The sequence below is a fragment of the Cricetulus griseus genome (assembly GCF_003668045.3).
Source record: "Cricetulus griseus strain 17A/GY chromosome 1 unlocalized genomic scaffold, alternate assembly CriGri-PICRH-1.0 chr1_0, whole genome shotgun sequence".
NCBI classification, from domain to species: Eukaryota; Metazoa; Chordata; class Mammalia; order Rodentia; family Cricetidae; genus Cricetulus; species Cricetulus griseus.
The window spans coordinates 63194271-63211789 of NW_023276806.1; the positions used below are offsets into that span (position 1 = coordinate 63194271).

General features: G+C 40.9%; 2 protein-coding genes across 2 annotated transcripts; both read left to right on the top strand.

The window, feature by feature from the left end:
• Positions 1–2753: 2753 nt before the first annotated feature.
• On the top strand, positions 2754–3179 carry LOC113833093 (late cornified envelope protein 1B-like). Its single transcript, XM_035451324.1, has one exon. The coding sequence runs from the start codon at positions 2754–2756 to the stop codon at positions 3177–3179; it is 426 nt and encodes a 141-aa protein (XP_035307215.1).
• An 8855-nt stretch (positions 3180–12034) lies between these two features.
• Positions 12035–12496, top strand: LOC113833092 (late cornified envelope protein 1D-like). Its single transcript, XM_035451326.1, has 2 exons — positions 12035–12082; positions 12143–12496. The coding sequence occupies exons 1-2, from the start codon at positions 12035–12037 to the stop codon at positions 12494–12496; spliced, it is 402 nt and encodes a 133-aa protein (XP_035307217.1).
• The last annotated feature ends 5023 nt before the right edge of the window (positions 12497–17519 follow it).

Here is a 17519-nt window from a genome sequence, read left to right on the forward strand (position 1 = left end):
AATACATAGAACTACAAATTACATCTATAAAAACAAACAGATATGCTCCTTTCTGCAGGATGCTTGCTAACCCTGGAGCAATAGAGGCAACATTACCTTTGCCCATGAGCAAGATGATACAAAATTCATGAAGCACTCCACCTAAAAAGTGTAAAACCAGCTGACAAATAAGTAACCCCATTTTCTCCAGAAGGAAATACTGCTTTTTAATTTTTAGTAGCATATATTAATTTTACAGAATGGGCATTCTCATAGCATTTTCCAACATAGAACTTTTTAGGACATATCCACTCATCTACAATTATTATTTTAATTGTGTGTGTATAGGTGTGTGTGTGTGTGTGTGTGTGTGTGTGTGTGTGTGTGTGTGTGTGTACATCTCTGGTATAAATTGAGTGTACATGTATCTGGTGGGTACACTTCCTATGCAGTGTGAGGAGACCAGAAGTTGCATCAGGGATATCTTTCCTTGGTCACTTCTCTAACTTTTCATTTGAGACATGATTTCTCACAGAACCTGAAGCTTCCCATTTCAGGCAAACTAGCTTGAAATTTGTTAAGAATCTGTCATACACCCACAGATATACACTGAACTGAACTCTGGAACCCAGCTGCAGAGAGGGAGGAATGAAGATCAGAGGGGTCGGGACCAGGCTGGTGAAACCCACAGAAACAGCTGGCCTGAACAAGGAGGAGCACATGGACCCCAGACTGCTGTCTGGGAGGCCAGCACAGGACTGATCCAGACCCCTGAACATGGATGTCAATGAGGAGGCCTCTGCACTCTCTGGGGCCCCTGGTAGTGGATCAGTATTTTTCCCTAGTGTAAGAAGGGACTTTGAGAGCCCATCCCATGTGAAGGGATGCACTCTTGGGCTGCACACATGGGGGAGGGCCTAGACCCAGCCCAGGATGATGTGGTGGACTTTGGGGAGCCACGGTCGAGGGCCTTACCCTGCCTGGGGAGTGGAGGGGAGATGGAGTGGGGGGCTGGTGGGGAATTTCGGGGAGGGTTGAGAGGAGGGGAGGGAGATGGATAAGGGATTGACATGTGAAGCAAGCTTGTTCCTAAGTTGAACTAATAAAAATATTAAAATAAAAAAGAAAATAAGACCCCTCACAAAAAAGAATCTGTCATAATTCATTTTCTCCAGTAGGCTTGATTATTATTTTCTAATACTTTATTAACTTTAATAACATTCAACTAATTATCATTAATATTTTAATAGTAAAATTAAAAAGGGAAAAAGGAAGACCAAAAAGATTTCAAAACATAACATTAGCTAGCCCCCTCCTAGCTGAAGTCCATCATTCTGGATTTTGTTCTTGTAGATATCTAACTATGTGATACAGATTGGAAGAGTATAGATAGATCCAAGCTTTGCTACTATAGTCTCATGCTATAGGCAGTAAATGAGATAGACAGAGAAATGAGCAGTTCCGAAGGTTGATACTCCTCAAGTATGTGAAACTAAGGATCGAGGAATCTGTCTCCTCCTTACCTCATGCCTATACCATAGTTCAGGCTTGAGCACTCCTGAACCCATGGAGGAGAGCTGGTGAGGAATATCTTGTCATCACCAGTCACATGGCCATGTGGGTGGCATGAGGCAGGGCCATTTATGCCAAGGCACTGTCTCACAAGATGAGGCAAAGCCCAGGATCAGAATAAAAGGTCTTAGGGACAGAGAACCTCCATCCAGTCCTCCTGAGGTTCCCAGGGAACTTGTGCTGCCTGTCATCTTGGTAAGTCTTCATTGGGAGGCAAGAGCATGGCTTGTACCAGAGGAAAGCTGAGAGAAGAGCTGTAGAATAAGCTAGGCAGGACCACAGAGCCTGGAGGCCATTTTTACAGAGGACTTAGGGTAGGCCATAATGATGGGTAGTATAAAAGGGTACTTTCATATGCATGAGGGACATGAACAGTAAGGATGCATATAACAAAGGGCTCCACAGGGTCACAGCTTCTTTTTAGAGTGAGTCTGTCTTAACAGGACTGTGAAACACAGGTTATGCACCTTAAACAACTTCCAAAGTGTTGCTCTGAAGCACAGCTTTGGGCTAGCATTCAAGGATGTGATGGAGGTAGAGTAGGTTGTCAGGTGCTCCTTTTAACTTGGAAAATCCACAGAGTTAAAGGTATAGGATTATTCACATACTTTCAAGAAAGACTAAAATACACCAGCCCCACCCTGGTGGTACCATCCTATTGGCCTGAGCAGGTGGTAAATTGAGCATATACAAAAGCTTGTCAGAGAACAGGACAGGGATTTCTGGCCCTAGTCTTCACGAAATGATGGGGTTTTCAGACTTCTCATTGAGGGAATCAGTTTACTGATCCAATACTAACGGGTTCTTTGCAGTAGTGACTTGTATAATAAAAATCATCTTTCAAGTTATGAGAGAGAGTGTTTTGTTTTAGGATACATTTTTCCTAGAAGTAATTTCAGCTTGAAGACATATTTGGAATGGTTCCCACTGCCACATTTAAGTTTGTGACTAAAAGCCTTTTGTCATTCTCTGCTGGACAGCAGACGCCAGTTCGTACCTGACTGGCTTGGGTTTCTGGTGTTCCCAAGACATGATGAGGAGGATGTGACAGGATGAGTGGTTTAGAACTGAAATTACTAGAGATGGTGTTTCGATGATTACCATGGATGCTAAGGAGGCAGGGTAGGCAGAGTGTGACTGAAACAACCAAGTACTGACTTTTCTTTGATTATTCCATAGTTTCCCAGCACTCATCAGTCAAGATGTCCTGCCAGCAGAACCAGCAGCAGTGCCAGCCCCCTCCCAAGTGCCCTCCCAAGTGCCCTCCCAAGTGCCAGACCACAAAGTGCCCTCCAAAATGCCCCCCAAAGTGTCCTCCTAAGTGCCCCCCTGTGTCATCCTGCTGCAGCCTGGGGTCTGGTGGCTGCTGTGGCTCCAGCTCTGGTGGCTGCTGTGGTTCTAGCTCAGGAGGCTGCTGCAGCTCTGGGAGTGGTGGCTGCTGCCTGAGCCACCACAGGCCTCGCAGATCTCTTCGTCGCCATCGTCACAGCTCAGGGTGCTGTAGCAGTGGTGGCAGCAGTGGCTGCTGTGGCAGCAGTGGTGGCAGCAGCTGTGGCAGCAGTGGCTGCTGTGGCAGCAGTGGTGGCAGCAGCTGTGGCAGTAGCCAACAGTCTGGTGGCTGTTGCTAACCAGGGTGAGGAAGACTTCAGACAACTGTTGCAGGAGGAAGCCATGCTCAGCAGACGGCCCCATGCATCTGCCCTCTCTGCCCTGGCTCTCCTCCTTGCCCTGCCCACTCAGATGTTGACATCTCCTGTGAAAGATTCTTCATTCCGCTCACCAGATGACAGTGTCCCTTTGCCTGTTTGTCACAAATAAAAAGCCTTGCCAACCAATCCTGACAAGACTCTTGTTCATTTTCTCAGCATCATCCTTACCCCATCCCTTAGTCATCTTTTCCTGCAGACAGACAGTGAAACTCTGAGCTATTGTCCCCTTTTAGACATGTATGCGCTTCCTGTGACTTTGTATCAACTCTTCTACTGTATGTGTAGGAAGAACGATGACATTTTAAATAGTAACCTGATGTGAGGGCTTAGAAATGGCTGTCACTCCTCACAATTATAAAACAGGGGTGGGGTGCAAACCCATTGTCAATGAGTTGAAAGTGAATGTTCACTCTTAGACATTCATTAGAAGGAAAAAGATCTATACTCAGATTACATAAGGACAATCAGCCAGCCCTTTCTATTCACATTAATGTTTTTAGCTCTTTTGTAAACAAAGTTTGACCTAGACCTGCAGAAATTTACATTGTTCCTATCACTTTCTTTTTCTGCTGTAGGCGAGTTGTTATAATGTGGGAACGTCTGTGCAGCTGACCAATGGCAATGTCTCATTCCTTCCCTTCTGTTGGTGGCTGCTGCAATCTTGACATTGATGAGATCAGTATTCATGAGTGGTTTATTTGGCATTCCCTGTGTGTGACTGATCCATATTTCTGTTTAGTTTTTTTAAATCAAGTCACTGCAGTAGAACTAAACAACAGTTTCATTGAACTGTGTTTTCCCTGATATTAACCCACACACCTACGAACACCTGATTTTTGACAAAGATGCTAAATCTATACAATGGAAAAAAGATAGCATCTTCAACAAATGGTGCTGGCGCAACTGGATTCTGAAATGCAGAAGATTGCACATAGATCCGTATCTGTCACCATGCATAAAACTTAAGTCCAAATGGATCAAAGATCTCAACATAAATCCAGCCACACTGAATCTTCTAGAAGAGAAAATGGGAGACACCCTTGAACGAATTGAAATTTATATCAATAGTGTGATGTAATCAGTAATAAGGGTCACTACATAGAGTAGAGATAGTAAAGTGTCTGTCATCCATTACTGTGCACACATGAGGGCAATCCAACAGTCATGTTCAGTTTAGGCTACTTTCCTTTTATGGCTACCTCTGGGTTTTCTCTGGTATCTCTAATTATCTTCTATGTTTTAAAAGTAACTTCACTGGTATTCTACCACTACACATGAAGTGAGAACAGGTCAAAACCAGATGCTCTTCACTATCGTGAAAAGTTAGATAAGCCAAGTGCCCATTACACAATCAAGAAAGGACTTAATTAAAAGAATGAAGACAAAAATACTCCTAGAAGAACACATTTTGGCAAAACTTTGAAATATTGGACTTTTCAGCAACTTCTGTGAAATTATACTATGGTAACAAAAATGAAAGTAGATTTCATGAACTACATTAACGCTAAAATCTTCTATGCACCACTGAACATAACACACACAGAAAAATTACAGCCTTTGGTATAAGCATGTGTCAATCATATCTCACAAGGAAATTATCCAGCGTGTGTAATGAATTGCTTCAATTCATTAACATATAAGCAAACAACCTGATTTAAAACTTAAAAGAGACTCACATATATATTTATCCCAAAAAGACACAGGTAAAGTTGCTCAGTATGAATATTAGGCAAATAAAATCCACAATGAGATAGATATAATCTCTAAGCCAAGAGTGTGGTCATGATGAACACAATATAGCATGACAGCTCATTAGGACTATGTAGAGAAATTGATATCTCTTTGCACTACTTGGATGCAAATGACTATGAAAAATACCTTTCCCTAAAACATTTGACAGAATTAACTATGAACCAACAAGTTCATACCTCTACTCTATTAAGTGTCTGTATGTCTATCTACATGTGTATTTGTGGATGGATCTCTGTGTACATGTATAGAACATATGCACTGAGAATAGAAACTTGGAGAGCTCTTTCTATACCAAGTTCACAGAAGCACTATGTATAATATCTGAAAGATGAAGGCCATTTAAAAATGCATTGATTAATGATTTTCTTTAAAAATATTGTGCTAGCATGCCAAAGAATATGATATAACCTTCAGAATGCCAGGTATAATAGGTCCTACAATCACAGTCAGGAGGATCACAAATGGAGGATGTCATTCTTTATATATGTTTCTCTTATTGGTTGATGAATAAAACACTGTTTGGCCAATATCCAGGCATGAAGGCTACAAGAGGAAGGAATGAGGAGAGAGGGGAAGGCCACAGACTGACGCCATGTAGCCACCAAAGGAGTAACAGGTCCAGGTATTCTCTGGTAAGCCAAGACCAAGTGAAAATACATAGATTAATAGTTATGGGTTAATAATTAAGAGAGAGCTAGTCAGTAAGAAACTCTATCCATCAGCCAACAGTTTATAAATTAATATTGTGTCTGTATGCTTTTTTGGGGATGAAGGGCAGCAGGACCTGGTGGGACAGAAACTTTCATCAACAGATCACAAGTTCAAGGACACTCTGGCTGTATAGCTCTTTCTTGACCAGCCTTGTCTGCATGAATGAAGCCTTTTCTCAAAAGAAATTACTTATAGAAATATATGTACATGCTTCAATATGGATAAAATATAAAGGGAGGCTACAAATTAAAATAGGTATTTGAAAAAGACAAACACTGTACCATTCTTCTCCTGTTGGAAACTGCAATTAGTCAGATTCATGAGGGTAGAAAAGGGAATGCTGATTTACAGAGGCCAGGGAGAGGGTCCATAGTGACATACTGATGAATGAGTGTATTGCTTCAATTTTGCAAGATGATGAAACACTTAGGTGTAACAATGCATTGTATATAGGTATGAAACTAAAAAAAAATTAATAAAGAAAAATACTTTAAATGAAGCTTCTCATCTCAAAAGGATTGTTTTATTGAGTTTCAGAATTAAAACTGCACAAGTTATCAAAGTTTATGTGACATTTTACCAATTAGTCTAGAAACATGGTAGCTGTACCAACTAAGAAGTGATAAGATTTTAGCATGCTTTCATCACACATACCAACAAAATATTAAAATTTTTGCACTGACTCAGCAATATAACTTTAAATGCTTTGAAGACAATCATTAATCAATGCACTTTTGAATGGCTTTCATCTTTCAGCTATTGTTTTTAAATTTTTATTTAAATTAAAAACAATCATATTTTACATACCAATCCCAGTTCCCCCTCCTTCCCCTACTCACATTCTCCTCACCATACCCCTATCCCACCCCCATCCTCTCCTCAGGAAGGGTGAGGCTTTCCATGGGGGATAATTAAAGTCTGCCACATCATTTGGAGCTACCTAGACCCCCCCACACACACACACACACACAACTCTATGCAGTATTTCTCCATAGGGAATGGACTCCCAAAGACCATTTGTACACTTGGGATAAATACTGTTTCCACTGTTAGAGACCCCATAGACTTCCCAGGCCCCCCAACTGACATCAACATTTGGGGGACTGGTTTGGTCTTATGCTGGTTCCCCAGCTGTCAGACTGGAGTCCATGAGCTCCCACTTGCTCAGGTCAGCTGTTTCTGTGGGTTTCCCCAGCATGGTCTTGACCCCTTTGCTCATCACTCCTCCCTCTCTAAAACTGGATTCCAGGAGTTTGGCTCAGTGCTTAGCTGTTGATCTTGGCTTTTGCTTCCATCAACTACTGGATGAAGGCTCTAGGATGGCATTTAAGGTAGTCATCCATCTCATTATAGAGGAAGGGCATTTAAAGTAGCCTTTCCACTATTGCTTAGATTCTTAGTCGGGGTCATTCTTGTGGATCCCTGGAGATATTCCTAGTGCCAGGTTCCTCATTAAGCACATAACAGCTCCCTCTATTAAGGTCAACTATTGTAAATAGTGCTGCTGTGAACATGGTATAGAAAGAGCTCTTCAAGCCTTTGTCTTCAATGCAAATGTTCTATACATGTACACAGAGATCCATACACAAATACACATGTAGATGGACAGGCAGACAGACAATAGAGTGGAGGTGTGAACTTGTTGGTTCATATTTAATTCTGTTAAGTTTTTGAGGGAAAGGTATTTTTTCATAGTCATTTGCATTCCAAACTGCACAGAGATACCAATTCCTCCACATAGTCCTAATGAGCTGTTTTGATTGTTTATTGATGAAAAGAGGGAAACAAAAGAAAACTTATTTATTGGTGGTGGCTCTGAAACACATAGAAAAACCATTTTTTCAGATTACATCATTTCTGGTTAGAGCTCACCAACATTCCTTATACTCCATGGAATGGAAAAATAGAGACACCTTGACAAATGAAACCCTGGTAAATCAGTGGTTTCCTACCCAGGTAGTTATATTAACCTGATACCTGAGCTACACAGTCCATACTCAAGCCTTAAATTCCAATCTTCCTGAAGCAGGAGTGCCTGTCATACATCCCATAATCACACAGGCCAGCTGAGGACTTGGGTATGTCCATGCAGAGAGCCAGAGGTGTAGACCAGTTGGCATCTGAGCCTTGTCATCCTAGGAGGTGGGATCTGCTTTTGCAGACCTAACATTGTAGAAATCAGGAAGCAATCCCTATCCTCTCTCTGTTACTAAACCTTTGGAGCAACCTGACCAGGACAACAGATGTCAGAGCTGGTGAGACAGTGGCAGATCTTCAGGTGATGTGATGTCACATTTCTTACTCTGCCAGTCTCAGAATGTACATTGCTATGCAGTGACCTTATGCTATGCATAAGGAGTTGTCATTTATAATTTGAAGCATCACTGATAAGGTTTGTGGCATGGTTCTAAAGCCTTAAAGTAGCCAATGTGTATATCATTGTTTTCTTTTTTTTAGATTTTTTTAATGTATATGTGTGTGAGTGCCTGTGTGTATGTATTTGTTCTATATTCATGCCTGGTACCATGAATATCAGAAGAGAGTGTTGGATCCCTGAAGTTACAGGCTGTTATAGGCCATACAATGTGGGTGTTGAAAACCAAATCCAGGTCTTGTGCAAGAACAGAAAGTGCTCTTAACCACTGAGCAGTCTCTCCAGTCCCAATCATCCCATTTTAATTAATGAACATGAAAGTATAAAACTTTGGTCAAGTTGTCAAAGAGTTCATTATAATCTCTTGTTCATGGCATAGCACATGACTTATATCAAAATACAAAAGTGAATGAGTAGTACTTTCGAGATGAGCCAAGGCAACTGCATTGTATTACAATGAGAAACAGTAATATAACTACAGAAAATAATGTGGATCGGGCCCAAAAAACTGAAAGATAGATGGAAAATAATAAGCAAATAGAGGTTGAGCAGAAGGCATGATTCACACTGGATTTGGAATTTTTTCCCCTAGGCAGTTTTCTTAGTCTACATTCCATTGTTTTGATAAAATACTGACCATAATCAACTTTGGAAAGAAACAGGATTATTTGGCTTATACATCCTGAATCACAGTCCATTTGGGGAAGCCAAGGCAAGAATTGAAGCAGAAACAATGGAGAAATGATGCTTACTGGCTTCCTTCTCCTGGCTTACTCAGTTTGCTTTTTTATATACCCCACGACCACCTGCCAAGTGGTGGTCCTGTCTAAGTGAGTGGGGCCTTTCCACACTCATTAATTATCAATTAAGAAAATCCCCACAGGCTTATCTACAGGCCAGTCCTATGTAAACATCTTCTCAGTTGAGATTACTGCTTTTTAGATGACTCGAACTGTGTCAGCTGACAAAAAAATCTAGTCATCACAGCAGGGCACAGTCCTTGGAAAGACTTTACCATGGTTACATGTCTGCCTAAGCTTTTCACATTATGACACAATGATTCCTTTTACAAAATTCATGATCAACAACCACAAAGTCAAGTTAAAAAAATAATCACTGAAACCACAATAATGTTTTAATTGTTCACGGATTCATGTGGGTCCTCTTTCATAGCTAACCTTGGATGCGCTTGAAACTTGAGACAGTGATTTTCAGAGGGGTTGGGTGTCAGAGAACATGTAAATGGTAAAGGCTCAGAGAAAAGGTGAGATAGGTGATAGATGATGGATAGACAATAGATAAATAAAAGATAGATAGATAGATAGATAGATAGATAGATAGATAGATAGATAGATAGCTTAGATGACATGATCAACAGACAGAATAAGTTGTGATAAGCAACAGACATGTATCTTTCTAAATATGTAGTCATTGCATCTATTTATAATGAAGTGCATGTTTTCACCACATTTCAATTAGCTCAGCATGCCCAACTGAGGGAGAAATTAGTCACAAGACTTCTCAGTGAATGGTCCATCAATGGCTAGGGAGAAAACAAATTCACCTTACAAGCTTCAACTTGGCTTTGGTTTGTAGCTATCTCATTGATTTCCTTTTGTTTGTTTGTTTTTAAATTAAACCTCACAGTCTTGTCAGTCTTTGCAAAAACTTTGGCTTACAAAGAATTTCAACACTTTTCATTAAAAGAGATATACAAATATACAGATAGATAGATAGATAGATAGATAGATAGATAGATAGATAGATAATTTCAGAACACCATATTGTACAAAGTTTGTGGCCTTAAGGGATTAAGGAAACACTGAAAAGGGAGGAGCTTTGAAAATAACAGCACAAGCCAATTCCTGGGAAATGTTTAGGACATGTGATCTTAAAAATCACCTGGTTCCCTCTGGTAAAGTCCCCATTACCTATGTAATCAACATGGAGAAGCAGATGTTAATAGCTCAGGCCCTCTGTCCTTTTTGCATTTCTCAACTCTGGCCATCATGTTCTTCAGTCATAGTCTCCAGAAATCCAATTCAGCTCTGCTCCTTCCTGGCTCCAGCCTTACAATTACTCCAGCTGAGTTCCCATCCGGATAAAAAACAGCAGAGAGGCTATTTCAAAGCAGATTTTAAAAGAAAAGCAACTATCAGATTAACTAACTTTAAAAATAACTGTACTTCACTTCTTTGTACTCTCTGTAGACATTAATTATACAAAACAGTTGGCTTCCCTGTGAACTTTTCACACGGGAATGAAATATGTCAATTGTATCTACCACTTTTAAATCATTATTTTAAATATCTATATTTTCCCCCTATACAGATCATTTGTCAGAAAGCTACCATGACAAATCTTCCTATCAGCCAGTTTTTCTTTTCTATTTTTTTCATATTCTCCACTTTTGGTGATACTCCATGGCTTTCATAAGCCTTTTCCAAATAATTCTCATTGATATTCCCATATTACAGGTAAAGAGGGAAAATGAGACATGATAAATAGATTTTAAAATCCCATTTTAGCATTTATTGTGCTGAGCTGGGTCCAGTGACTAGGATTTCGGCTGTTTACGTGTCTACACTGTGTGAGACAGTCACATAGAATGGCAATGTACAGGGATGGAAAATAGACTGAGATACTCTTACAGCAGGAATCCTTGAGTTGTAAGATAAAGGATGACAGGAATCTACTTCCTAGCCTCATGCTTAAGTCATAGTGCAAACTGAATGTAGCATCCACAAGCCCCATGGAGGAAGGGTGGTGAGAATCATTTGATCATTGCAAGTCATTTGACCATGTGGGTGTTAGGAGGCAGGGCCACCATGCCCAACCACTGTCTCACAGCTGGGGCAGAGTCCAAGTTCAGAATAAAAGGGCTGAGGGGCAGAGCACCTCCATTCACTCACCTCCAGAGGTGCCCAAGAATCTTTGTGCTGCCTGTCACCTTGGTAAGTCTTCATGGGGTGGGGGGGTGGCAAGAGCATGGACCGTGTTAGCAGGAAGCTGAGAGGAGAGCTGGAGAGGAGGCTTAGCAAGACCACAGAGCCTAGAAAACACACTGACAGAGCACAGAAGAGAGGAGGACATCAAAGCTGGGAGGAAGGAGGTGGTCAAAGGGATTTTGATAGCATGGAAAGCAATAGAAGTAACTGGGTAGCTCTGACTTCTGAATCTGGAGAGGATCATATGTCCTCCAGTGGAGCTGTCCATCAGGACAGGAACCTGAGAGCTGTGGACCTTCATAGGCTTTGTGGGGTGGGGGTGGGGTGGAGCTCCCCTGCTATCACAGTCCTGAGACAGCCTGCAAAGAAAGACAGTGAAGAGTAGGCACCAAGGGATCTTTGGGCTTGGAAAACAAGCAGAGTTGTGGATCTGGAATTTTATCACATGCTGCTCAGAATTTTTTAAGATACAACTGCACAAGACTTGTTATAACAACTAGTCCATATGAAGTGTTGAGATGAGTTCAGACTTGTCCAAAATTTGCTATTTTCTTCTTTGATATCATTATCATCATCAGCTTGGGATGTTTAGGGAATTGATGGAAATCTCATAAGAATCTCCATATGACATACACTAGTAGTAGATGAAGACCAATGGCTTTGTAAAAAGAGGTCAATCACAGAAATGTAAATGGAGCAGGAAATTATTCTGAATATGCCTTCAGACTGTGAAATATCTCAAATTAAGGGTTACAGGAAAATGAGTTTTTAAAAAGAACAAGCACCTCTTTTCTCTTGTCAAAACTTGCAAGATAATTGCCCTCTGTGGGCCAGTACTAAAAGGGCCTTGGGGTTTGTTAGAAATAAAACTACTGATTATTGAGTTTCTGTGAATAACAGTGATATTTAGAGGTGGATAGGATGCCCCAGGATCCTGGGTCTGACTTGTGTGTGACATTTCCACAGCTCCTGAGCACTCACCAGCCAAGATGTCCTGCCAGCAGAGCCAGCAGCAATGCCAGCCCCCTCCCAAGTGCGCTCCCAAGTGCCCTCCCAAGTGCCAGACCCCAAAGTGTCCTCCAAAGTGTCCCCCAAAGTGTCCTCCTAAATGTCCCCCTGTGTCATCCTGCTGTAGCCTGGGGTCTGGTGGCTGTTGTGGCTCCAGCTCTGGTGGCTGCTGTGGCTCTAGCTCCGGAGGCTGCTGCAGTTCTGGGGGTGGTGGCTGCTGCCTGAGCCACCACAGGCCCCGCAGATCCCTCCGTCGTCATCGTCACAGCTCTGGAAGCTGTAGCAGTGGTGGCAGCAGTGGCTGCTGTGGCAGCAGTGGTGGCAGCAGTGGCTGCTGTGGCAGCAGTGGTGGCAGCAGTGGCTGCTGTGGCAGCAGTGGTGGCAGCAGTGGCTGCTGCGGTAGCAGCGGTGGCAGCAGTCAACAGTCTGGAGGCTGTTGCTGACCTGAGCCATTAATATTTAGTCAAGCCCTGCACGAGGAAGCCGTGTTCAGAGACCTGCCCCGGCCTTTTGTTATTCTCTCCTCCTGCTGCCTTCTGTGTCCTGGGCTCTGAGATATTGTAGTCTTGTGGGAAGTTCTGAATGTCCCCCTCTGTTAAAGGGCCTGCCTTCTGCTACAAGATAATAAAGTCTTCTATAACAATCTTCTATAGACTCTTCATCATTTGACAAACATTTTACAGATCAGCTTAGCCAGTTAAGGCTCAGCTGTTCCAAAGATGACTCAGAAGCCTGAATCTGTGTGGGACAGCATCAGATCAACTCACAGGGTGTGGACAGTGTCTCCTCCACCACCCTTACTGTGTACAGTGGGGATCATCCATCTCACATGGGTGTTATTACGTCCTCTTATGGGTACACATCTGTTTTGGCTTCCTATCTTTCACTCTCCTGTGTTAATGTTATTACACTAGCATTTCTAACAGAGGGTGTAATGTGAGAGCTCAGCAATGCCTAGAACATCTCACCTTTTTGAAAATTGCTAACAAGCTGTGTGTCCATTAAATGGAAGGTATTTGGCTACTTATTCTGTCAACAATCTATGATTTGATTCCAACCTCTCCACTTAGTGAGAATTACCTAGAAGGATCACACAGGACACATATTTTAAAAGAACAATCATAAGCTTCATCAAAGAATTTTAGAGAGTTTAAAGAAATCACAAAGATGAAGTTCAATGAACTTCAAGCAAATAAATGCCTGAGTGATGCTCAAAGAAATAGAAACACAAAGCAGATGCGAACTACAAAGGCAATCTAGTATTTGAAAACTGAATCTAAAACGGAGATTGAGACATTGGAGAGGACTCAAACTGAAATAAAGATGAAATTGAAAAAGCCAATAAACCCACCAGAAAATTCAAGGAAAAGCACGATGAGTGGAAGGAATCAAGCAGAAAGCAGAGTATCAGGATTCAAAGACAAAGTATACAATCTAGATCAACAGTTCTCAACCTGTGGGTCACAACTCCGCTGGCAAACCCCCATCCCCAAAAACATTTACATTACAATTTGTAACAATAGCAAATCACAGTTATGAAGTATCAAGGAAATAATCTTATGGTTGGGGACCACCATAACTGGGTTGAAGGGTGGCAATATTAGGAAGATTGAGAATCACTGATCTACATGAAATAAGCAAAGAATAGTAAATAATCTAGATGAAATAAGTGAAGACTATTAAATGTTTTTCTTTTTAACCACTGGAGAAAAACTTGTAGGAAATGTAGGGCACAATGAGAAGAGCAAACATTCTAATTATAGGAAAAGATAAGGGAGAAGAATTCCAGGTCACTGGCATATACAGATCTTCAACAAGATCATGGAAAAATACTTGTCTGAAATAGGGAACAACACACCCCTTGGAGACACAAGAAGCACACAGAACTCCAAACATACAAGAGAAGAAGAAAAAAAATTCCCATGGTATTTCATAGTTAAAAAGCTAAGTATACAGAACAAAGTGTATTGAAAACTGAAAGACAAAAAAACAAAAAAAAAAAACAAAAAAAAAAAAAAACAAAAAACAGAGGTCACATACACATATAATGGAAAACCTACCAGAATGGCTTCTCAATGTAAACTTTGAAAGTCCCAGGACCTAGAGCATTGCATTCCAAGTACTGAAAGCCCACAACTGCCAACCTAAACTGATGTACTTAGTGACACTATCCAGAATAATTGATAGAGAAAGTCTAAAAAGTCCTGTATTTGGGAACTAGAGAAGGCTCAGTGGCAAAGAGCATGTTAATCCTCCAGAGGATCCAAGTTTGACTCTCAGCAGCCACATCAGTTGATAATAACCACCCTTAACTCCAGTTCCAGGAAAATCAGACTCCGGCCTCTGTGCTCACCCATACTCATGTGAGTGTGTGCACGTACACACACATACACATTCAAAATAATAAAAATAACTTTCATTAAAATATAAAGAAAATATAGGAAAAATATTTCAGAATGAAAAGAGGAATAATCAGAGTCAATGGACTATGGACCAAAATATGAAGCCAAAATTACTAAAATACAGAGTACTATTGAGAACAGAAGAAACAGCAACAAAACAACCAACACAGTGACAATTAACATATACATATCTTTCCCCTTTTATTAAACATGATTCATTTTCACTTATAATATAATCTGACTACAATTTCTCCTCCCTGTATTCATCCAGTTCTTCACCACTTCCTCTCCCATCTGAATGTACTCCCTTTCTGTCTTGCAATAGAAAAGAACAGACTTCTAAGAGATAACGAACAAACAAAACAAAAATAAAATATGATAAGATAAAGCAGAATCCATCATATAGAAGCTGGACAAGACAAGCCTACAGAAAAATAAAGAGCCCCAAGAGAAGGCACAAGATTATAAGACACATTTGTTTATGCATTCGGAGTCCAATGAATATACTAACCTGAAAGCAATACTATATATGAAGAGCACCCGGTGAAGACCTGTGCGTGTGACCCAGTCTCTGTGAGCTCATATTCTTTGTACAGTTGTTTTAGAGGGTCATGTTCTGGTGTCCTCTGTCCTCTCTGTCTCCCCAGTTACTTCTTCCCCCTCTTCCACAGGGTTCTCTGAGACATGGGGGAAGGATTTGATGGAGACATCCTATTTAGAGCTCTGAATACACACATTTCAATAATAACTTTAAATATTAATAGCATCAACTCTTCAATCACAAGACACAGAGTGGATGAATGGATCAAGAAAAAAATTCCATCCATCAACAAAAACATAAAAGATAGAAGAAGTAGTTTTGATGTGTATTTTCCCAATGGCTGAGAATGTTGAACATTTAAGTATTTCTTAGTCATTTGAGTTTCCTCTATTGAGAATTATCTATTTAGATATGCACTCCATTTTATTTGGTTATTTTTTTCTTGATATCTAGTTTCTTTATATTATTTTGCATATTAGTAATCCTCTATCAGATGTGTTGTTGGGAAAAATATTTTACCATTCTATAGGCTGCCACTTTTTCTGAATGATGGTGTCTTTGACATACAGAATATTCTCAGCTTCATGAGGTCCCATATACTAATTGTTGATCTTAGTTCCTGCTCTAGGGGTGTTCTGTTCAGAAAATCTTCTCTGTCAATGAGTTCACCACTTTTTCCACTATCAGGCTCAGTGTATCTAGTTTTTTGTTGAAATCTTTAATCCATTTGGAGTTGAATTTTGTGCAGGCTATAGATCTCTTCAGATTCTTTTACATGCAGCCATTCAGCTTGACCAGTACTAATTGTTGAAGATGCTGTTTTTATTTCAGTGTGTATTTCTGTGATTTTTAAAATAAAAAATTAGGTGTCCCCAAGTTTTGTGGTTGTTTTTTCTCTTTTGGGGGCTCAGCTCCCAAATAAATACATGGAGACTTATTCTATGAATGCCTGCTCTTGCCTTGTTTCTAGCCAGTTTTTCTAAATTAATTAGTTTCTTGTCTTATACATTTTGATTCTAGGCTTTTTGCCTTTATCTATTCTTTTTTCAGACTTTTTAATTTAAATTAGAAACGAGATTGTTTTATATGTCAATCCCAGTACCCTCTCCCTCCCCTCCTACCCTGTCCTCACTAACTCCCTATCCCATACCCTTTCTGCTCCCCAGGGAGGGTGAGGTCTTCGATGGGGGATCTTCAGAGTCTATCATATCCTTTGGATCAGGGCCTAGGCCACCCCCCATGTGTGTAGGCTGAGAGAGTATCCCTCTATGTGGAATGGTTTCCCAAAGTCCATTTGTATTCTAGGGATAAATATTGATCTACTACCAGAGGCCCCATAGGTTTTTGGAGGCCTCCTCACTGACACCCACATTCAGGGGGTCTGGACCAGTCTTATGCTGGTTTCCCAGTTATCATTCTGGGATCCATGAGCTCCCCCATGTTCAGGTCAGCTGTTTCTGTGGGTTTAACCAGCACGGTCTTCACCCCTTTGCTCATCACTCCTCCCTCTCTAAAACTGGATTTCAGTTCAGTGTTTAGCTGTGAGTGTCTGCTTCTACTTCCATAAGCTACTGGATGAAGGCTCTAGGATAGCATATAAGGTAGTCATCAATCTCATTATAGGGGAAGGGCATTTAAGGTAGACTCTCCACTGTTGCTTAGATTGTTAGTTGGGGGTCATCCCTGTAGATCTCTGGACATTTTCCTAGTTCCAGATTTCTCTTTAAACCTATAATGGCTCCCTCTATTATGGTATCTCTTATCTTGCTCTCCTCTATTCTTCCCCCGACTCAACCTTCCTGCTACTTCATATCCTCTTCTCCCCTTCTTATTCTCCTAACACCCTCTCCCCTCCTGCCATGCTCCCAAATTGCTCAGGAGATCTTGTCCCTTTCCCCTTCTCCAGGGGACCAAGTATGTCTCTCTTAGGGTCCTCCTTGTTTACTAGCTTCTCTGGTGGTGTGGATTGTAGGCTGGTAATCCTTTGCTCTATATATACAATCCATATATGAGTGAGTATATACCATGTTTGTCTTTTTGTGACTGGGTTACCTCACTCAGGATGGTTTCTTCTATTTAAATCCATTTACCTGCTAATTGCAAGATTCCATTGTTTTTTTCAGCTGAGTAGTACTGCATATTGTGTAAATGTACCACATTTTCTCTATCCATTCTTCAGGTGAGGGGTATCTAGTTTGCTTCCAGGTTCTGGCTATTACAAATAATGCTGCTATAAAACTAATTGAACAGATGACCTTGTTGTATGAATATGCTTCTTTTGGGTATATGCCTAAGAGTGGAATTGCTGGAACGTGTGGTAGGTAAACTGATTCCCATTATCCTGAGGAATCTCCATACTGATTTCCAAAGTGGCTGTTCAAGTTGGCACTCCCACCACCAGTGGAAGAGTGTTCCCTTTTCTTGACATCCTCTCCAGCATAAATTGTCATTGGTGATTTTGATTTTAGCCATTCTGACTGGAGTAAGATGGTATCTTAGAGTTGTTTGATTTGCATTTTCCTG

Coding starts and splice junctions, on each gene's coding strand:
- LOC113833092 (XM_035451326.1), top strand. CDS start 12,035: ATGTCCTGCCAGCAGAGCCAGCAGCAATGCCAGCCCCCTCCCAAGTGC. Junction 12,083..12,142: donor GCCAGCCCCCTCCCAAGTGC/GCTCCCAAGTGC, acceptor TGTCCCCCAAAG/TGTCCTCCTAAATGTCCCCC.
- LOC113833093 (XM_035451324.1), top strand. CDS start 2,754: ATGTCCTGCCAGCAGAACCAGCAGCAGTGCCAGCCCCCTCCCAAGTGC.